Source organism: Cupressus sempervirens, chromosome 7 (assembly GCF_028749045.1).
Source record: "Cupressus sempervirens isolate cs-2001-9-10 chromosome 7, ASM2874904v1, whole genome shotgun sequence".
In the NCBI taxonomy this organism is placed as follows: Eukaryota; Viridiplantae; Streptophyta; class Pinopsida; order Cupressales; family Cupressaceae; genus Cupressus; species Cupressus sempervirens.
The window spans coordinates 913,198,729-913,222,440 of record NC_143124.1 but is presented as its reverse complement, the minus strand read 5'-3'; the positions used below and the strand labels follow the sequence as shown (position 1 = coordinate 913,222,440).

At 35.1% G+C, this 23,712-nt stretch overlaps 1 protein-coding gene across 1 annotated transcript; it reads left to right on the top strand.

The window, feature by feature from the left end:
- Positions 1 to 342: 342 nt before the first annotated feature.
- On the top strand, positions 343 to 22,676 carry LOC149550485 (uncharacterized). Its single transcript, XM_089793491.1, has 5 exons — positions 343 to 930; positions 20,391 to 20,500; positions 20,592 to 20,963; positions 21,091 to 21,997; positions 22,130 to 22,676. Exons 1-5 carry the CDS (start codon positions 690 to 692, stop codon positions 22,204 to 22,206), a joined length of 1,707 nt encoding a protein of 568 aa, XP_089649617.1. The 5' UTR covers positions 343 to 689; the 3' UTR covers positions 22,207 to 22,676.
- Positions 22,677 to 23,712: the final 1,036 nt, after the last annotated feature.

Here is a 23,712-nt window from a genome sequence, read left to right as displayed (position 1 = left end):
TATATCTTAAAAAGACTAAATGTTATATAAAAATAATATATAAAGAAAATCAGAATAAACATAAAACAATAAAATAAAGGAAGGATAAACTATGCACTTTCTCTCATTGCTCATCTACTTCCCCCTAAACATACAATAACAATAATAACGAGGACATATTCCAGATCGAGTAAATGTCGCTATAAACAGAGAGCTAATCCTGTTCATAACTAGTTATTCCAAATTGCGCATGCAATATATTAAATCTACAGTTCTCAATTTTTTTTTTAACAAATTTTAGTTTTTTTTTTTGAAAAATCCATTTTACATGGCCACAAGATATTTTTTTAACGTAGATCTTTTAGCATTGATAGTTTAATTTGAAAAGAAAAACCGGAAAAATAGTTACCCCACGAAAGGGCCCTCTCATTTAAGGGAAGGGAAGAACAGGAGCCAAACGATGATCACGAAAAGCTTACAAATCACTTCACTTAAACGTTTGTTTGCTGGGCGTAAGTACTGTGCAAACTTCACAGCACTGAAGCTAATATTAACACAATCTATGGCTCACAGTCTCATTTGTACGTAACCCACGGGAGCAAACACCAGAGAACCCCCAACATCCATGTGTTATTTTTTACAGATTTTCCAATGCCTTATCCTCAGATCTCTTACTGCCAGTTCTCTGCAAGCTGACATTCTCCTTTGGAATGGGGAAACCCAACGAGGGCTCCAATCCTGCAGGCAATGAGGATGGGGAGGAAATTCATGAGCCCTCTAGCTGTAGTTTCAATGCTTGTGCTTCAAGCATCTGTACAGGGAGCGTACGGAAGTGTGTGGTTGCATTGGTTCTCTCTCTGAACCTGTTGGCATTTGGGGTTTGGTCCCTTCCAATATTTGGGAAGAAAAATGGGACGTCTGGGGAAACTGCTCCAGCAAATAATCTTCAAGGTGAGTCGATTTAGCCCAAATGGAGTAACACCCACTTGGGATTTGCTTCTAAATTTCCGTTTTTTCAATATCCATTTTCATTAAGTTTTACAATGTGAGTTAAAAAATGTTGAAGTAGATGAACTAGCCCATTTCAACAATACCCTCGTGGGATCTTCTTGGAGAAATCTGGTTTGGTTGGTACAATCTTGCTTAACAATTGAGGAAGTAGATTAAGTGGTCCGTTTCGACAATAATCATTCATGATTTCCTTGGAATCTGATTTGTCTTTTGGAAACGGGCAGACTAAGCACATTTCATCAAAACTTTCTTGGGAGTTTCGTCTGTTTTGCCCGTGATAGTGTGGCTCTATAGGCGGCATGAGGAAGTGAGTAGACCAGCCAATTTCATAAAATATCAAAGGAAGTGGATATACTGACTTATTTCAACAATTCCCATATAGGATTGCTTTGTAGCAACGTGTTTCGGTGGGGGCGTACATTAACTCATTTCAGCTACACCCTCTTGGGACTTGCTTGGAAAGATCTGGTTTGTTTGTTGCAATGCGTCTCTATATGGAAAACAAGGACGTAGTAAATTCTTTCATTTCAACAATTCCCACTTGGGTTTAGCCTGGAAAAGTCTGTCCTGTGCAACAACATGGCTCTGCAAAGCTCAGGAAGAACTGGAAGAGCTCTTATTTTCTCACTGTTTTGTTATTTGTAATCCTGAATGTAGATCCACGTTGTGTTATATTCCCGAGAAAGGTATCACACTATTATGTTATAGGCCGCGCTCCAGCAAGCAGAGTGTTTGTGGGTACGGTGGCTTGTTAAACGTAATGGGTTTCTGCACTGAAGCACTTTAAATGTAGGCAAGCTTTATATTGCTCTTTATTATTAGACCACAGACATTTAATTCAATAGTGATCTGCTATTCTTTATCTGATCTGATTATGGCAACGATCAAGACTTTCATATTATGTTCCTTGATAAATGCATCCTGGAGATAGAATGGAGCAATGTAAAGTGCACGGATTGTGTGTGTCTTTAACTGCTTCTTTCCAGTCTTTGCTTTGCTGGAGTTAATGTTGAGTCTATGACTTAAGTTTGGCAGGACCATTATGTTTTATCTTTGCAGACTGTCTTTTGGATAAGGACATTGCATACATTTTTTCATTCGATGGATTCATCCCATCCCAACTCAAGTTCGTTATTTTCTAATCATTTTACCTGGCTGCTGTTTCCTTCTCCAGGGGACAGAAATCAGCAGCTTTGGTTGTTTAGTTTGAAGAGTTTGAAGGTCTATATGGTTTTTGGGGCCTTAATTTGGGCTAGTTGGTCGGGACACTAGCCGTTGACCCTACCATATGTTCATATGTTGTGATTGGGACCACACGAGGGGTGCTGCCTCTTAACCCTATTGGAGGCTCTGCCCCCAGACCCCTGCAAAAAGTGCTCCCCATCGATCCTTATACTGCGGGCTCTGCTCAATATCCCCTTATACCTCTGCTTTGCTTTTTAAATTGTAAGACATAAAATTGTTTAGGGCTAATGTTTCCAACAGATGAGATTTCTAAGACTAATAATATGACATTGTGATGTGCATTGGACTTATTTTTTATTTTATAAATGAAGGAAAAATTACTTTTGGCTTTTGTAAATTTGGTTTGAGTTATGTATTAAATGGTTATTTCCAAATTTGTGTGTGTTTTAATCTAAGTTACTAAACCTGGTATTGGTTTGGGTTTGGGTTTGTGGATTTCAGGTTTGGTTCAAAATAACATATATATATATATATATATATATATATATATATTTGCAGCAGCAATTAAGTTCGAAATTCCATATGGAGTCATATAATAGTAAAATCTTCAATGAAATATAATATTAAAAATAAAAAATAATACATTGTGAATTAGTCAAACTCAAATGTCATGGATGTATTAATTTAAAAAAAATTAATGTTTACTGTCAATAGTCAGCACAGATAAAACATCAATGGCAAATGGGCTCTGAAGGATGTCATCATCACCATCCATATTTGATAATGTAGTTACTAGCATACTAGAAGAATAGCAAATCGTGGCTCTAGCACTGGCATTGGCATGCTTATGCTGGCTAGCTTGCTTGATATTCCATTTCCTTGTGACCTCTTCCATATAGCCATTTGTATGTGGGAAAAGATGTACAGGCTCAAATGCATGTGCACTAAATCCTCTACTTTTTGTGAGTGCAGTTGGTTATATTTTACTGCTTGTATGAAAAAGTATGTGCTCCAATTCCTTTTAAAAGTGTATGAGCTAACAACCTATTATGACAAAATTAGAGATTTATGAATAGAAAATATAAACATCTGAAATTATAAATGAAACTTCGAAAAAATAAAACAATTATTTAATAAAACTTGCAAGAAGATTTTTGATTGCAAGAGGTTTAGGTGTGTGAATGATTGGCTATGGAGGTGTTGCTAATTGTGAGTATCAATTTAGGCCTGTCATAATCAGCATCAACACTAACGCTATTGGAGTCTACGAAATTCGTGAAAATTAATTTAATTGCAATCTAAACGTTAGAAGCAATGAAGAGTCTATGGAGCATGTCCTTATAATCTTGGTCGACTTGAAGATTTCTATATGGTGCATTCCTTGTTGACTGAATGGACCTCAGTATTATAATATTTGAGACTGAATGCAAAGGAAAGAAGATGAAGCAGGCTGGTAATTGTGTTTAGTCTTTGTTCAATAATTTTGTGTAGTTGTTTGAGAAAAGTTTCTTTAGGCTTGCACTTTTGCATCAATGATGCCTTTTATTTTAGCAATCACTCATATCTCTCTCAAGCAATGCCCATCCATGTTGGTATAATGGATCATACTTAATCTGGAATTGGTGAAACTAGAGACATTTGACACAATCTCAGCAAATGCCATCTAGAATCATCTGCTTGATATTTGTTGGATTTGCAATGTTAGATTTTCTCCATATGGATCAATTTTGACTAATGATCATGTTAGAGAGTGCATGTGGAACCTGCACAAGTAATTTTTGATAATTGTGTTGGAAGCAAAATGGGTCTCAACAACCTATTCAATTGAAATCAAAATTAAAAAAATTAGAAAGAAAAATTCTTAACTTAGAAGAAAAATAAATCTAGTTCTAAAAATAAATTATTAAAGTGAAATTGATATATCAAATAATTAAGTTTTATATGTCATTTATCTTGAATAACTCCAAATTTGAGAATGTTTTGAATATGCCTTGTGACATATAGTGGTGGGTAAATAACATTTGGATGCCTTTAGCTTTACCATACTCTTGTTTGATTTAATCAAATTTAGTACCAATGTTTTGTAGCATATGGTTGAGAGTGGACTGCACAAGGTATCCAAACGATGTGCAACACTCCTCATCCAATAAACCGATTGCTCTACAATATTTGCCATTGTTTATTATGACTTGAACAATATCTCAAGGCCCCACTTTTTCAATGACTTGACAGAGAATATTAGCAATAAATGTACGATCCTTCTCCTCCCCCTCATAAATCAATTAGAATATTGCCCTTTTAGGGGACAATAATAAATATATCAATGGCTGATTTCTTTCTTCCTTCCATCTGTTGAAAACAATGGATACCTTTGTCTTGACCCAAGAATTTCATGGACTTCGTTGAGTCCTTTACAAACTTATCCTTTATAAATGGTGTGCTACACAGAATCTTAAAACCTGGGCTCTTGTGCACTTTTGGATCTTCATTAATTTGTTTTCACTGTTTGTTGTCAATATGGTGAGGAAAAAACATTAAAAGACAATCCATTTGCATAGACACATTTTACAATGTGTCGATTGGCAATACCATGAGACTCATTTTTAAATGCGATTTCAAATGGTACCTTTGATCTCTTAGGAGCTGCAAGTTGTTTAGGTGTAGCCAGAAATGGGTAGCTCTGTACAGGTTGAAGATTAGATGGCAGATGAGGGGATTCATTCCTTGAGATCCCTTCTATATGACTTGCTACATTATTTGCTTGTTTTGCTTATTAATATATGCTCTGACTTGCTTAATGGGATGTGCTCATTATTTTTTCTTATAAAAACTTTGATGCCCACCCCATGGATGCCAAACAGATATAATTCACACCACTTGGAATTGACTGTATCATATTGCATATCTCCAAAGGGCTGAATTTGGGTCTATTTTGAAGATGGGTCGGCCCATGGAAGTTGAACTTGCTGCCTGTTAATTCTGTAACTTGCAATTATGCTGATCTGATAACAGATTGGTCTGACCTGATCTTGCATGATATATATTGATCTAAAGTGATTGCATTATTCTCTTAAGGATATCGGTGCCTGTTGTAATGCCCCGCCAAGGGATCCAAAGAATTAACCTAGAATTTCACTAAGTTTGGTAACTTTTTTTTTTTTTTTCCATGAAAGTAAATACCACATAAAACTTATGCACAATAACGGAAGCAATAGCAATGACCATCTAAAGAGTAAACACAACAGATTACATTCTTTGAGATCCCTTAACGTGAGTACTTACATGAATCCATCTAGTACAACATCCACATGAATAAATAATGATAAGTCCAATGTTCAATTATTACATATCCAACTGCTCATTCATCCACTGTACATGTCACAGGGTATGAAGGCTTAAAAGAATACACATATGTAGAATAAGGTACATCATCCTATTCTAATCCATGATACATCAAAGTAAAGATAATCACATGATACTTATGATACATCATCATAGAAGTCATATACATCCATCATAAAGATCAACAAAATAAACTAAGTGCACGGTTCCTCCCAACTGTTAATAGCATCATTAGACCATCGTGGGCCCTAGCCATCCCTCCGTGCGTAACATCCCAAATCACCGAAGAGATCATCGCTATTAACATAGTAGGAATGTCACTCCTAATAAATACATCATATGTAGAAAGTAATCTAACATGCAAATATAAGCATAAGATAACATCATCTAACATATGCTAATCATCAATGAAAGGATACATATCCACCATCACGAAGGACGCATCAACCACGATGTCTCAATGAATCTCAAATGATAAGAGTGGAAAATACACTACCACCCAACCGCGTGGTACCTAAGTGGTCCACTCCCACCGTGCTGAGGAGATAATCCCAAGTCCCAAATAGGTTATCAAAACCACATAGCACAAGTCTCTAAAGTCCAGGAATCCTAAAAGTATACTAACTCAAAGGTTCCAATCACCAAAACAGACATCTACTTCCCAGAGGCACACAATGACATGTAGGAACCTACTATGCAAGCGGGAAAGTGTCATCGCATTTATCTCGTACAAGTTACCCTGGCAGTTAGCTAAACTCCATGGGTCCATACAGATCTCATGCGGCCACTAGTATCCTTTAATACTGACAAGGCATACTATGGAATGCAAGGTCGCAACCATGCGTTCTCTCTACTCCCATCTTAGCCTATACAAGCACTCAAGGCATGGGCGAGAACCAAAACTCTTATCTTTTTAGGTTCATTCAGTTAGTATTAAGTGTGAATGTTATCACTTATTAATCCAACTTGCAATGAGTTATCCTGGCAGCCTCTTAGGGCCCCGGCCCCCATTGCAAGCCACTTCCCAACACTACATGCAGATATCCTACCCTAATGCTCATGGTATCATAAACATAAAGAAAGTCCGCAAAATCATCAAATATCCATGATAAAATCATCAAATATGCATAAAAGCATCAAATCTCCATGAGCAATATCCATAGAAAATCATGACTACAACAGCTCTCTATTGGCAACTGAAGTATCACTGATAATCAAAGTATCCATTGGTTCTTATTAACCAAAATATATCTTAAAATAGATCATCATATCCATTGGTTCTCAACAAACAACCAAGAATATCTCAAACATACTGATCGAAGACTCCAAAATGGTTGAGTCATACATGTCACCACATGACATCATCAAGAATAAATCCACATATTAGTCCCATCATGGCGACTAAAATACATCCAAGGATAACTGATCGATGACCAAAAATAATGGTTAAGTCAAGGGTCTCAAACATAAGAATCTCAAATATAACAATCAGTATTCACAACCAATACATAGAGCATTCCATCACATATTCATGGTTGGGTTTATAAAGATCGGAAAATAAAACATCATCATGACATCACAATCACATAACCCCCAAGCCTCTGGTAGACGTCCTATAACTGGTCAACACTAGTCAACCCAAAACCCAAAACATTAGCATAAGGAATACACAATGTAAACACATGTTTTGGTTTTGCTAAGTTTCAAATTTAAATTTCAAATGTCTCAGTTTACGTTTTTTCCAGATTTAATTTCAAGTGGAGAAATTTCACGTTTTACCTAACCCATGTATTTACTTGATAGATAAAAGTTCCTCCATCAGATTCAATTTTCTAATTGATCCAATAATATTTTATTTATAAAAACTTCATTTGAGAAATATCATTTCCAATGATCAAAACTTCGATTATGTATATGCTAATAATTAATCTTAATTAAAACTAATGTTTAATTAAATTAATTATTAAAATCTCTACTAACTCACATCTTTTATTGATAAAATAATTACATATATACATATATACTTATATATATATATATATATATATATATATATATATATATATATATATATATAATATATATATAAATACATATATACATATATAATAATAAAACCAAAATATATATAAAAATCGAATTATTAATAACCGATTTCATGAAATGTTTTATAAAAAATTGAAATGCTTAAACAAATCTTAAGGAGCCGCGCGGTACAAGGTACCTGCTATCGCAGGTCTGCCCGACAGCGGGTACAGAGTACCCTTGTCATCGCAGTCCCTGCGATGGCAGGCCCTCTGCGTACCCGCGGGGTGATACGGCTCCGCCGGAAATCATTTAAACGTTTTTTAAAAACGTTTCCGCTGCGCGCGGTGCGATTTGGTTTGTAAATAATGTTTAACGTTTTTTCCAAAACGTTTATGATATTCGATTTTCATCACACATGAATATATATATATATATATATATTATATACATATGTATGTGTATATATATATATATATATAAAAGTATATACATATACTTTTATATATATATATACTTTTATATATATATATATATATATATATATATATATATATATATATATATATATATATATATATATATATATATACAGAATCACAGTATATATGTGAAAATAATAATTTATGAATACAGGCTTTCATTTTCAGAATCTCTCTATGAAACTTGTTTTCTTCAAAATTTTCTAATAACTAATTCTAATGAGTTTGTCCATGAATTGTAACCCTAGCCCGTGCCATTTTCAGATCTAAGCATATAGAATCCTCAAATAAATTTTAATTGCCCAAAATGCATAATGAAGGCATATGGAAGACATGAAGAAGACAGGGGAAAACAAGATGCAGAAGTAGCATAAGTGAAAACACAAGAATCTACCCGGATTCTGATGCTAACTCGCTCTTCCTTAGATAACCCGCTAAGCAAGCTCCCCTTCTTCAGAATTCCCGAATCCTCCAATGCTTCAATTGTTTTCCATGCTATCCACACTATCCATGCTATGTCCAAGCTTCTAAGAAATGCCCGAATATAAAGAGCTCTCAGGAAAACCCTAGAATGCTTCTAGAACCAGCTGGAAGATGTCGCCAACTAAGCATGGGCCTTTTTCCAACCTTTTTGATAAGCCCTAGGGTTGTAGACACCATGTGCTCAATTGATGCACTAACCTCCGTGTTGTTGACACATGAAAAATGGAGAACTGCATTAATTTCCAAGCAAGCTTATAATTCCAATTATTTTTAAATAATTTCCATTTAAATATTTATAACTCCCATTTTAATTTAATAACTTTTATTTTAATTTTTATAACTTTTATTATTATTATTTGTTTATTAATTTATTAGTATTTTATAATTATTATTTATTTTAATTTTCTAATTTTCTTTTTATTTAATTCTTTTCTCTCAATTAATTCTCCTTGAATTAATTATAATCAAAATATCAAAATCATGATATTTAATCTTCTCAAATAATTAATTTTATTAATTAAATCTATTTGTTAAGATTTAATTAACAGAAAATTCACCATAGACCTTCATAACAAAATATGAAAACCCATCATAGGTCAATTCATACAAAACCAGTCTAAAGGATTAAAAATCACTAAATATGTCATCCGACACATTCAGTGGGTGCTCAACTTTGATACTTGTCCCAACTCACTAAGACAAATGGTTTTAGGGTTTGGGATTTGGACTTGAGAACTTATCTCCCTTCTCTTATCATTGAGATAGTATAATAGGGTACGCTCATCCTGGCAATTCAGGGAAGTCGATACCCGGTACTTGCAACCTGCAGAAAAACCATGCATGTACATACAATATATATATAGTGCTAAGCTAAACAGGCAATGGCAGGAAGTGGTGCATCGTGTAGATCCCGACTAAGCAGGTGACTACGACTCCCTTCCATAACCACATCAGAAACGCCATACAATAAGAAAACACGCACACCATACACATGCAAGTATGGGGTAAGTATCCATAATAAAACACATGAAATAATAACCATCTAACTAATCATCAACAATAACTAAAAACAATATAATGATCATCATACATACATGAAATGTAAAGTCTAAATGATCTCATCATATAACAATTGAATCCATAACATAATGTCTGATAGTGTCAAAACAGTACCACTAATCCATCATCATAATACTAGTCCATCAAAGTCTGATAATAATAGCAACAATGAGTCTAGAAAAGATGTGAACGAGGGTAGGCACTACACCTGTCCTTGAGTACTAGTTTAGATCTAACTAAACTCCTTTGCTTTAGTTTAGGATTAAACTTGTTATTGCATGAAAAGTCATTGACTTCAAGAGATGAGTCAAAGTAGACTTTGGAAGGGACATGTCCTTTGTTCCTTGATCTCTATATTTATTAAGGGTATGATTGAAGTCTAAGAGCACACAAGAAACAATAAAGTCTGGTTCTTAGTCAATACTGCCCAAATACAACTTGCAAAAGAAAAAGACATTTCCAGATTTATATTTCTAAATTCATTCAAGACAGAACTTTGAAGTTTATCTACAACAAGTTTAAGGAGGTATAATCTACGTTTGATTCAATTAAATAATTTGCAGAAACTTTATATGGTATCAGAGATCTGGTAGTTGAACCTAGGTTCTGCAAATTAAGTAATCAGACCTTATATATATATATCTAGCATCATTCTCCTATCTTCAATGACATACACAATTAGACCCGAGGACAGGTTTGATGGGAAAGAACACTGTGATGCTTGGAAATTTAGAATCATGATGATTCTTGAAGAAAATGATGTAAAATAATTTGTTGAATCAACATCCAGACAACCTATAGTTGAACCTCATAAATCCTTATGGATTAAAGGAAATAGGAAAGCTATTCAAATCATATTAGATTGAGTGAAAAATGATATCGTACCTATGCTAACAAAACATAAAACAACATTTGCTATGATCAATGCACTACTAAATGCATATGAGGTTAACAATGCAACTAGAGATCTTGCACTAAAAAGGCAACTAAATAACATACACATGAAGAAGGGAGAATCGATAAATTCTTACTTCCTAAGGGTTGCTAGCATAAGAGATGAACTTGCAAGTATAGGAATCATCATTAGTGACACGGAACTAACACTGATGGCTATAGATGGATTACCAGATTCATGGGAAACTTTCGCAGAAGGAGTAAGTGCCAGAGATAAACTTCCTAACTTCAATAAACTTAAGGGAGATTGTCTTCAGGAAGAATCCAGAAAACTAAAGAAAGGAGGGAAATTGAAAATGGAAGATGAAGAACTTCATGTTCTTAATATAAACTCCTATAAAGGCAAGAAGAAAAGGGGAAATCAAAAGAATGACAAATCTAAGAAAGATCTATCCAAAATAAAGTGCTTTAGATGTGAAAAGTTTGGACACTACAGATCTAATTGCCTTGAGAATTCTAAACAACAAGTAAACTGTACAAATGTTACTAGGGAAGAAGATAACTACGATCTTGAGAATCATGTATTGTATTCGTCACTATCAAATGAAGTCTCAAGTAAAGCATGGTTGATTGATAGTGGATCAACTAGACATATTACAGTATACAAAGAAGCACTAGACTCTATATCAGAAAAAGTTAACGGCGAAGTCACCGTCAGTGATAATTCAACACATTCCGTCAAAGGAATTGGAAATTGCACCTTGAAACTGAAATCAGGAAATTCTCTTCTTCTCAAAGGAGTACTCTATGTACTAGGAATAAAAAGAAATCTAATCTTGGTTACAACACTTGAAAATGATGGACATAATGTTGCATTCATGGACGGTAAAGTAATAACCTGGGCTAAGAACTCATCAATTAAGAAAGCAAAATTGATTGGTCGGAGAAAAGGGTATTTGTATGAATTAAATTCAGAACCTAGTCGACCTATTCAAACCTTAATTCATGAAGCTATAGACATAAATGAAATATGGCACAAAAGGTTAGGATATTTAAATTTCAAAACCTTATCAACTATGGAGAAGATGATTACTGGTTTACCTAAACTAAATAAAGATTACTCAAGTACATGCAAAGGGTGCGCTTTGGTTAAGAACACGAAAAGTCCATTTCATGATAGCACTAGAAAAACCAACAATATTTTGGAATTAATCCATTTAGATTTATGTGGACCTATGTCTGTTCCTTCTCTTGGAGGATTCTGGTACTATATTTTGTTCATAGATGACTTCTCTAGGAAAACTTGGATTTACTTCTTAAAATGCAAAGAATCAGAAGAAATCCTAAAGAGATTTAAAGAATTTAAAACATTAACTGAAAACTTATCAGGACATAAAATTAAAACTCTTAGAATTGATAATGGAGGGGAATACACCTCAGATTTGTTTAAAAGGTTTTGTAAAGAAACAGGAATTAAGAGAGAATATACCATTCCTTATAATCGAAAACAAAACGGGGTAGTAGAAAAAAAGAATAGAACAATTATAGAAGCTACTAGAGCTATGGTATTTGATCAAAATCTAGAATATTATGTTTGGGCAGAAGCCTCTTGTATTGTTGTTTATATTCAAAACAGAAGCCCTCACTCTTTCCTTAGAGATAAAACTCTTGAAGAAGTCTTTGCTAAGGTTAAACCCAATATAAGTCATCTTAGGATTTTTGGGTGCCTTGTATATATCCATGTTCCAAAAGAAGAGAGAACTAAGTTAGAACCCTCCAGGAGGAAGGGTATTTTTGTAGAGTATAGTGAAACATCTAAAGCATATAGGATTTTTATACTTGGACAGAAAAATTTTGAACTTAGTAGGGATGTAATTTTTCAAGAAGATCTAGCATTCAAAAGAGCCCTAAGTTCTGAAGAACTCTCTCCTTTACCTAGTTCTGAAAGAAATATTGAGTCTGAGTCTTAGAGGGAGAACATGGAAGAAATTGAAGATGAAATTCAAAACCTTAATCTTGGAGAAACTTGAAATTCAATGAAAAGACCACTTTGGGCCATTAAAACAGTTGAGGAAGCACGAGACTTTGCTGCACCCTCTAGAACAGTTAGAGAAAGCAAAAGACTCAAAAGATTTTTTAGTTATACAACAAACATGAATGATTTTTCCAAATCAGAACCAACCAATACTTCAGATGCTATTAGACATATAGCTTGGAAAGAAGCTATGACAAAAGGATACCAATCTAAGAATGATGTTTGGGAAATTGTTCCAAGACCTAAAGGAAAATCTATTGTTTCTTTCGAGTGGATATTTAAAATTAAGCATGCTATTGATAGTAGCGTTGAAAAATATAAAGCCAGATTTGTAGCCAGAGGATTCTCTTAGAAAGAAGGGATTGATTATGAAGAAACTTTTGCTCATGTTGCCAGATACACCTTTGTAAGAGAAATCCTAGCCATTGCAGCATCGAAGGGATGGAAAGTACATCAGATGGATGTAAAACAACATTCCTAAATGGAAAGATTACAGATTAAGTATATTTGGAGCAACCTGAAGGATTTGAAACTCATGATCTGAACGTTTTTGTTTGCAGGCTCAAGAAAGTTCTCTATGGGCTTAAGTAGCTCCAAGGGCTTGGTATAAAAGAATTGATAAGTATCTCACCAGCTTAGGATTCTCCAAAAATGAAGCCCATCCAAATTTATATTATAAAAGGGATAAAGATGATATGGTAATTTTGATATTGTATGTTGATGATTTACTGATAATAGGTGATGATCATCTCATAGATCAATGCAAGAAAGATCTAATTAGAGAATTTGAGATGAAAGACTTGGGACTCCTTCAGTACTTCCTAGGACTGGAAGTACGACATAATTCTGATAGTATTATGCTTAATCAAGGGAAGTATACATCAGATATTTTGAAGAGATTTGGAATGTGGAATTGCAAGTCTATGTCTTCTCCAATGGAGACTAATTTACATAAACTTAAAGAAGCAACAGAAGAATCACGTTCCATAGATTCTACTCTCTACAGACAGATGATTGGGCCCCTTATGTACTTGGTAAATACAAGACTTGATATTTGCTATGTTGTTAATGCCTTAAGTCAGTTTATGTGTGAGCCAAAGGAGATTCACCTAGTTGCAGTCAAACACATTATGAGATACTTAGAAGGCACTCTTAATCTTGGGCTCAAATATGAGAAAGTTGATTTAGATTTACATGGATTCACTGACTCAGATTGGGTGGAAGTGTTAAAAACAAAAAAAGTTACTTCAGGATGTTTTAATTTGGGATCAATAGTGATATCTTGGATATGCAGAAAGCAGTCTTCAGTAGCACAAAGTTCCATAGAAGCCGAATACATTGCAGCAGCGATGGCCTCTCGGTAAGCAGTTTGGCTTAGAAACTTACTTGTGGGATTATTTGGGCAAGCCATGAATCCTACGATTATTAATTGTGATAATCAGAGTTCCATTAAGCTTTCTGTGAATCCAATTTTTCATGATAGGTCCAAGCATATCGAAATTTCTTACCATTATGTAAGAGATATGGTAGACAGGAATACTGTAAAATTAGAATACATTTGCACTGCAAATCAGACAACAGATATTCTTACCAAACCTCTCTCTAGAGTGAAGATAGATCACTTAAGGAAAAGACTTGTTATGGTTGAATTGTAATTCATTTGTATTCTTTAAATTATTAATAAAATAATTTTATTGTCAGGCTATTGACTGTTATGGGCTCCACTATTTGTATTCAATATTTAAGAGGTGACGATCTCTGAGATAATAAACACTTGTATAAAAGACATTATGAGAGATGACAATCTCTTAGATAATGTGCCAAACAGTAGAGTTCTATTGTAAGATCTAGATGAGTTCAAGATCACATTGTGAAGTAGGCATTGCTATGTCTATAAGTCACAATTTGGATAAAGGAAGAATTTTATTAGTCTCCGGAGTTTATCCCGTGTTTTGGTACATCTAAACTCAGGATCATATTGTGATATAGGAATACCAGTATCTATGAGTGACAACTTGGATAAATGAAGAATTTAATTTTTTTTCTGGATTTATCCTGTATATTGTATTCTTTGCAATATTGTTATCACTAGTAGCAGTGATTTGTCATATCGCAGGTTTAGTAATATGACATTGTATCATGTGTTCAATGATACCACATGCTAAGAAGATTCAAATAGATATAGAGTATCAGTTCTTGCTTGTTCATCTTTATTGATGTTGCTAGATATGATATCTCTCAGTATGATTATCAAGTTAAGAGGGAGTGTTAATTCTGTAACTTGCAATCATGCTGATCTGATCTTGCATGATATATATTGATCTAAAGTCATTGCATTATTCTCTTAAGGATATTGGCGCCTATCCTTGAGTACTAGTTTAGATCTAACTAAACTCCTTTGTTTTAGTTTAGGATTAAACTTGTTATTGCATGGAAAGTTGCTGACTTTAAGGGATGAGTCAAAGTAGACTTTGGACATGTCCCTTGATCTCTATATTTATCAAGGGTACGATTGAAGTCTAAGAGCACACAAGAAACAATAAACTCTGCTCCTTAGTCAATACTGCCCAAATACAACTTGCAGAAGAAAAAAACATTTCCAGATTTATATTTCTAAATTCATTCAAGACAGAACTTTGAAGTTTATCTACAGCAAGTTTAAGGAGGTATAATCTAAGTTTGATTCAGTTAAAGAATTTGCAGAAACTTTACACTGCCATTATAATCCCTATGGCAACAAGTTCAGAACCAAAACATTTCTACAAATGAAACCAAAAAAAATTAATGTAGAAGCTAATTGAGTTAAATGATTACAAGCATATGCTGTTAAATCATTGAAGAAAAACCCAAAAATGCCAGCCTCTCTTGTAAAATTTTTCAATGCAATCTCTTTCATAGAAAATGGGCTCTTGCATACATGTAGGAATAGAAAACTAATCGCTTTGGAACTTTTATTGATGAATTGTCAACTCTACTTGTTTGATGGCAAGCAAGAACAAAGTTTCAGCAAAAACGAACAACTTGTGTTTTGCATTCACAATGAGGTAAATTATTTTGTACTTGTTTATCAAATGCCTCATAAGGAGTTTCTCTAGAGCTAGGGATGCATTCAAGTCAATTAAAATGGCGTAAACATTTGATTTGTTTTAACTTATTTTGTACTTGTTTTTCAGATGCCTCATAAGGAGTTTCTTTAGAGCTAGGGATGCATTCAAGTCAATCCAGATGTCTTAAATGTTTGATTTGTTTTTAAGTAGAGTAATGACCTAAATTTTCTATAGGTACGTGAAAGATGTTTTGGGTTTGCTTGACATGAATCTAGGGTCCGTAAAAAGCACCCTCTGTACACGTCCCTGCCCTTCTTGGACCAGGATTGAACGTAGACCTGGTAGCTATTTGGAGGGAACTGGCAACTCAAATTTTAATGTTTGGAAGCTTTTGCCAAGTTACCTTTCTGTGTTCAATTTGAGCATGCCAGATTTTGGCCAAGTCCGAGTTTTTGAACTATGCATTCTATGAATATATAAAGATTTGATGTCATTTATAACTAAATTTGTAAAAAAAACTAATTTGTATGCTTATCTATGTATGTATCTAAAAATCAGAGAACTTTAGTGCCCTTTGTGTAGTTATTGAAGTGGGTTAGACCTATGAGAGGTTGCATAGGGTGATGCTCTATGTGCTTCAATGATTAGAGTGTGGATGTGCACTTGTCATAGGCTGCTGATCTATATGATGCCAGCATGTTTCAAAAGTTTTTGTCATGATTAGTCTTGATCTTAATGAGTGTATGGTGTATACCAAAAGGGTACTTCCAGCTTTGCATCCTAGAAGTACAGATTGCAAATGCATTTTGAGGAAGTCGATATTTGGCTTTATTTAGAAACTAAGGTTGCACCTCCTACCAATTGTGTTTAATTGGCACACACATAACAAAAAGCTGGACAAGATGAAGTGAATCAGCTTAGATTTGGCAAATGATCATTGGAGGGGAAGACATTAAAAGAGATTTTTTATGATGTTTTGATCACTCTGTATCAGCATGTGAACAGTTTTCTCAAGACTTACTAAAGAATAAGCTTAGTGCCACACGCATTAGTGACACAAACATAGTGGCCACATGTATTTTGAAGATAACTGAACTTTGAGACCAACTTGCTACAGTGTGGTGGATGCGGACGATGATAAGGTGGTGGCTATGATTCTCAACGGGCTATACTCATCTAGGGACACATTGGTGGGATGATGATCACTTTTCAGAAGTTTTCGGATCTAGGGACAGATTGGTGGGATGTTCACTTTTTAGAAGTTTTGGGATGATTTTATACAGGAGGAGAACAAAATGGAGACTATTTCAAACAAAGTGGAAGAGAATAAAAACTGTGACCTAACCATGAAGACGAAGAAAGGTGGTAAGAAAGAACAAAGAGGGAAGGTTTAGAAGGGAAAGGAGGATTCAAACTCTTCTCATGGGAAGGAAGATTGGAGCCATATAAACTGTTTCAATGGAGGTAAAATTGACATTGATAGAATGATGACCACTTTCAAACTCTTCTCATGGGAAGGAAGATTGGAGCCATATAAACTGTTTCAATGGAGGTAAAATTGACATTGATAGGATGATGACCACTTTTAAGAAGTTTTGGGATGATTTTATCTAGGAGATCAAATTAGAGCCTATTTCAGTCAAAGTGGAAGAGAATTGAGTTGTTCACTCACTATGAAGATGAAGAAATGTGGCGAGAAAGGAGGAAGAGGAAAGGGTTAGAATGGAAAGGACTTAAATTCTTCTCATCATGAAAAGGAAGAGGAGAGCCATACGAGTGTTTCATATGCCACAAAACTGGTCACTATGCTTCTCGACGTTACAAGAAGAAGGGGAAGGGCAAGCAATGACAACAATAGAGGCAATTTGGTTTAGAAACTTCAATGGTGGATAAGCTTTCATTTAGGCTCAAGAAAACTTTCTCCATGCTTTTATACCCATCCATTAACAACTTTTCTAGTGTAGGGTGCTACGTATACAATGGAGGATCATTACATGGTTTCAAATAAGAGCCCTTTAATAAGCTCTAAGAGTAGAAGGTAAGTATACATGTAGTGCTTGGTGAGGACGTTATATTTCGTGTTGTAGGCATATATCTATTTTCCTCTGCATGCCTTTAGGCAATGGTCTTTAACTCTATAATGTCCTATATGTTGTTAGGTTGACTAAGAACTTACTTTTAATGTTCGCCATGATAGATCTTAAGTATGGTTGAACTTGATGATCAAAGTCATTATCAGCATTGCAGCCAAGATCTTGGTGAGTATTCGCTAGAAGTATGCGAGGGGGTGGACTTTATAGAGCGATCTCTAATCTGATCAATTAGAAGGTTTTCAACGTAATTCTGGAGCAAAAGTTAGGTATACGAGCTCTAATGATACTATATATCTTGTTACAAAGACATGATATGTTTCCTTCCAGATACCTAAAATTGATGTTCTTGAACTCCATGATGTCCTTAGTTTTCCCGATTTAATTAAAAACGTACTTTAGAGTCAACCATAACAGATATTAAATATGTGGCCAAGTCATTCTTAGAGATTGCAGCCAGGATCTTGGTTTAGTATTGATCAAAGGTATGTGAGTGGATGGCCTTTATAAGTTGATTGCTAATTTGATTAAATGTCGACCCTTTATAAATGATAGTGAATGTTTCGGTGGCATTGGTACAAGAGACTTGGTCACTCATGCTGTGGAGGTTTACCTCTCTTGAAGGATATGGTATAGGGATTGTCCGACATTGATCTGATTTATCTGGATGTGTCAGATATATGCTAGCATCTTCACTGGTGGGAAATATTTACCATAATTCATCAAGAAAAATAATGGACTGAATTAAAACCAAATATGAGGCCTTTGAAAAGTTCCAGACTAAAAAGCTAGTCTAGAGAATTAGATGGGAAGGAAGATTAAGGTTTTGAGGTTTGATAATGGACTAAGTGTACCTCCAAGGACTTTGGTGCTTTTTGCAGAGATATAAAGATCAAGAGGGAGTTGGTTGTCTTACAACCTACAGCAGAATGTGCTTGTATAGAGAAGAACATTTCCATTAGACAACAAAATCCATTATTCACAATCTAGATTTATCTATGTTTCCTTGGGTAGAGGCATGCAGTTTTGTTGTTCTCGTTCTAAACAGATGTACTCATTGGGTGTTGAAGGACAAGACTAGGGATTCTTCATAAGAGAAACTTGACGTTTATCATTTTCAAATGTTGGATAGTTTTGTCTACATTCCTGTTCTAGAGGAGAAGGGGGTGGAGCTTGAACTCTCTGGTTTGAAAGCTGTGATTGTGGGATAGAGTGAGTTTCCCAAGGTGTACAAGGTCTATTATGCTTCGTCACAATGAAAGATATTAGTGATCCAAAACATGAAGGTTAACAGATATATAATCTGTTGAACGACAGCTTGAATTTATGTGTGTACCTCTGTTGGAATAACTATTCTATCCTTTCAATGGATCTGAATTGACTTGCAGTTAAATTGTAATGTTCACCTTTGATTTCAAATAACATAAAAAATGCATGATGTCGTAGGATTTTTTTATTTTTTGTAACTTATTATTTCTGTAGATACTTGAATAATTCACTAGTTTTGAAAATGTTGAGATGGATGACGAAAGAGCTGGAGAGCCCTTGGTGTTTGTGAAGGACTTTCTGTTTGTTGCATTAATCATTTATCATTCTTTCAGTTGTTTTAGATTTCAAGTTGATCTCTCATCGTTAAGTACTTCAATAACTATTTGATGTATGTAGCATCTAAATAAGTGTGATTTTTTCGACCTCCTTATTGTTTATAAATCTGTAAATGAAAAAGGATTTTTTTATGTTGATTTTTGTGTCATGAAATCTGAAGGGTCATGAATTTCTTAAATGGAAACACAAGAATTTTCTTCAGCTAATTTTAAGGGTGTTTGGTGCTTGATAACTATTCTATTTTCTAAGAGGAGCCATGGGCCTTTAGGTCACATGTGATTCAGTAATTTTAAATTTTAAAGTGAAAAGATGACCTACACTAGGAAGTAATTCCTAGTCCTGTCATTGCCTGATCATCTGAAAGAGTTAACTGTGACCAACTTTCTTGATCTAATACATCTCTCATGAACTTGTGATTCTGGATATCCCTACCCTGTCTGTGTCGATTGCAGTTGGCTCATTTTATTTCTCTATGCAATATCGCTATTGGGAACTAGTTTATAATATCAATACTGTCTTTGGGATTATGATTAGTGTATGGACATAAATTCAGCCAAGGGCTGTACTAGATGATTATTTTCGAGGTCTTGTATTAGAACTCTCTTGCTTGGCCTTTACTTTCTCATGCATTTGGCAAGATATAATCTTATTGTTTTAACTCCGTGGCAAAGTTTATGCTCCTATTGCTTTTGGTGCATGAAATCAGGTACAGTATCTTAATACATGTGCAGCTTTGGATAGAGTCATACAACAAACACAAATTCCCTATACACCCTGAATAGATTTGGCATATATCATATTATCAACACATACACATGTTATATTTCAGAGTGTATAGAGCACAATGATTAGATTCTAAAATATTTATTTTATTGTTTCATGGTTTTGTATTTTTATACTCAACTGAACATGGGTCCCAATGGCCTGACACTATCTAGATGTATCAGCTACAGTCTGAAATGGATTTGTAATGGGATATGTCCTTGATGTATCCGGGTCTCACCTTATCGAGGTCCATATCAGATGTTGCTTGGGTTTGGGCAAGATGGAAAAATAATCCAACTTGGCTCTTTTTTTTCTTTCATTTATTTCCATTCACCATGCAATTATTTTATATATAACTCAATTTAGTGTGTCTATTGTTTTCCTATAGCTCAAATACAAGCGAGCTTTAGGCTCCAGAAACCATTTTCTGCTGTCAATGCTAATATTTTAAAGTTGGAAGCTGCTATATGGGAGGAAATAAGTGTTCCATCTGCAAAGGTATGGTTAATCCATTTACTTCCAATATACAAGATTCATTTGATCAAACTGCTTTCAAGTAACTTATATTTAAATTTTGCTGAATATGTAGGCTGCAGTGACATCACTTGAGCCATTAAATGCGACAAACTCGACTGAAGTTATATTTGATGTTCTTCCAGATACTGAGCACACAAATATTTCATCATATGGCCTTTTTTTGCTAAGAGAAACATTCATAACTCTGTTATCGGGGAGTTATAATCTTTCTTTGAAATCACAAGCTTTTGGGGATGCTTATTTTTTTCAACTGCTGAAATTTCCTGGAGGAATTACAGTTGTGCCAAAACAGAAAGTGTTTCCTTTGCAACAAAACCCTGTGCTCCTTAATTTTACATTACATGGCACAATTGCTCAAGTTGTTCAAAATCTAAATCAACTAAGAAAGCAGTTGAGCATTTATTTGCGAGTTCGGCCCAATGAGGTTGGTCACTGACATTTTCCTTACCAGTATTTGTTTTTCCTACTGGAAAATCCTGCAGTTTTTAGTGGTATAAAATGCATATGGATGTATTTCCAACTCATTATTTGCTTTGTGCCTGTATATGCAGAATGTGTTTGTTCAGTTAACAAATCTGCAAGGGTCAACAGTGAATCCCCCAACTATAGTTGAGACATTTATTGTGCCAGTAGTGGGGAGGAAGGCTCTACCGACTCCAAGGCTAAGGCAGTTGGCTCATCAAATCAATCCGTCAAGTAACCTGGGACTGAATCACACTCTTTTTGGCAAAGTAAAGCAGATTCAGTTGTCATCATATCTGAGATACCCTTCAAGTCCTCCACCTTATCATCTTCTTACTCCAGTGTCAGCGCCTTCTGAAAGCACATTTATTAGCCCAACACATTCCACCCCTCCATCTTATGACCAGCATGTTATTGCTCCATCTCCTCACTATGCAGTTCCGGCACCAGTTTCCCACCACCATGCCAGATCTCCCTGCTACCGCCACGGTTCAATTCCATATTGTCACCATGTAGTTGCACCCTCTTCTTGTCATTCCCATGTTCATTGTAACCTACATCATGGTTCAAACCCTGTTAAATGTAGGCATAAAGGGGATGCTCCAGTCTCCTGGTTGAATGGAGAAGCACCTTCCCCCTCACCTGGCATGGCTAAGCCTTTTGGGCACCACCATCATCAAACAGTAGCTTCTGCACCCCATGTTACAACTCCTGTTACTCCTTCCTTCTCTCCACAGAATTCTTCTCCTCAACCTTGGCACCTGGGTGGTCATTCTTTTCCTTCAGCTTCACCTGCACCATCTCGTTTACCATACTATCCTGCTCCTAATAGTGCTCCTCCTACTTCAAGTGGCATAGTTTCATCTCCTAAATCTTCACATCTCTCTCCAGAAGGGTTACCTTATTCTCCATCTCCAAAAATGACTAGGATGTCTCACCCAGATCTGCCAGAAATGATTTCCCCTGCTCCGGCTGTTCCAACTGTTTCATCTTCATGTAAGTTTGCTGTGACATGGTGGTCAGATTCTGTTAACTGTGTTTTCTCTAAAGATGATAGTTTAGGATGTTTTAATTGCATTGACTATGGTTGCTTTTGCAAGCTCTAAAGATTTTCACCCACTTTTGCAGCCTATTGTCTAGATCCTACTCAGTTGATCATCAGTTCACTGATTTTGGCGGGAACTGTTTATTCTGTGTTGGCTTGAAGAAAGACAGTGGAACCTTAAGCTGATGGATGTACCTTAGTTATAATATTTGACAAGTGATATTCACTTCTTTAGTCCTCCTTTAATGTCATCAGAAATAATGGTTCTAGCAGGCTCCCAGCTCTAAGGATGCTATCCAACCTGCTCTGTTGTAACAGTAATGTTTGTTAGGACAGTTTTGAGGTTTCGTCCTGTGAATTCTGAGGACAAGACTCTGAAGTACGGAAATCCAGTTCTATGAATCAGAGCTCTAGACTAGCAAATCAAGCATTGATTAAAGGCAGAAAGGGGTAAAATGAAGTGGAAAATGCTGTGTTTTGTTCTGTAGGAGCGTACTATCTGTATATAAAGTGCTGCTTGTTTACATAAAATATGTAAGCACGTGTATTTTCTGGTCAAAGCTGCAAAGGTGGCAGGCCACTCATCAGATGTATTTCCAATAATATGTTTTATGTTGAAACTCTTAAAAATCCGTGCAGAATTTGGTTTCATGAAAGGTTCTCTCTTGCTTGGAAGTAAAGCATAGACATGTTACATTATGTTAAACCACAAAACGTTCTCTCTTGGTTATGATTTATACCTCTGCTCAGCTGTCCCTTCCAAACGGTCAGAATTCGTCATTTTGTTCTTAAACCCTGTGTTTTTGCAGGATATAGGTGATTAAATATTTTTGATTTCCAATAGGACAATTGTTCTACTTAAAAATATAGTACTCTCTTCTTGCCTACAACCTTGGTGGGCTCTGCATACGGCTGTCTAGTTGCTGTAATTGTTGTAACAGATACCAGTACCATTACATATTTCACGAAGTATTCACATCACAGATAGAAATAACCCTTGCGAACACAATATTAAGTGCAATCTACAAGGAGCAGTTTCAAGATGTTGAGATAATTTACAAAGTCATATCGAGATATAGAGTAAAATGACAAAAAGTAGTATATTTGATTCAATTTATCAATTCAGTGTGATGCGGACAAAGCTTTGGTTGTTGGGATTTGCAGCCTGGTTGTATCTGTGGCATTTGACTGCTCTTAAACAAAATCTTCAAAGGTTTAATGGTAGTTACAGACAGACATGATGAGAGAGTATGACAAAAGGAATTACCGAATCTCCTTTTGGTCTCCAGGAATTTCAAATTCATTTTTAACAATTAGATCTAGTCGTGCCCAATCTATCTTTTAGCATTATCTAAAGATGTGATTTTTTGTCCTGTTGCATGGCCAGGGCCAATTATAAAATTAGTACCAACAACATTCCATTTATTATAGAAATTATCTTGTATTTAGGTCTGGCACCTTCCAAATATCGATGCTCCTGACTAGGCGAAAGTGGTTTGCTTTGTGTTCGTTTAAGCTCAAGACCCCAATCGTTGACATAATGGTTGGATATACTGTACCTAATTTGATTCTTCTGGCACATTCGTTGATTTTGAAATTTAATTTAGAACTTCATTATTATATATTCCCCAAGATTTTATTACTTTGATTAGACTGCACCTTCATT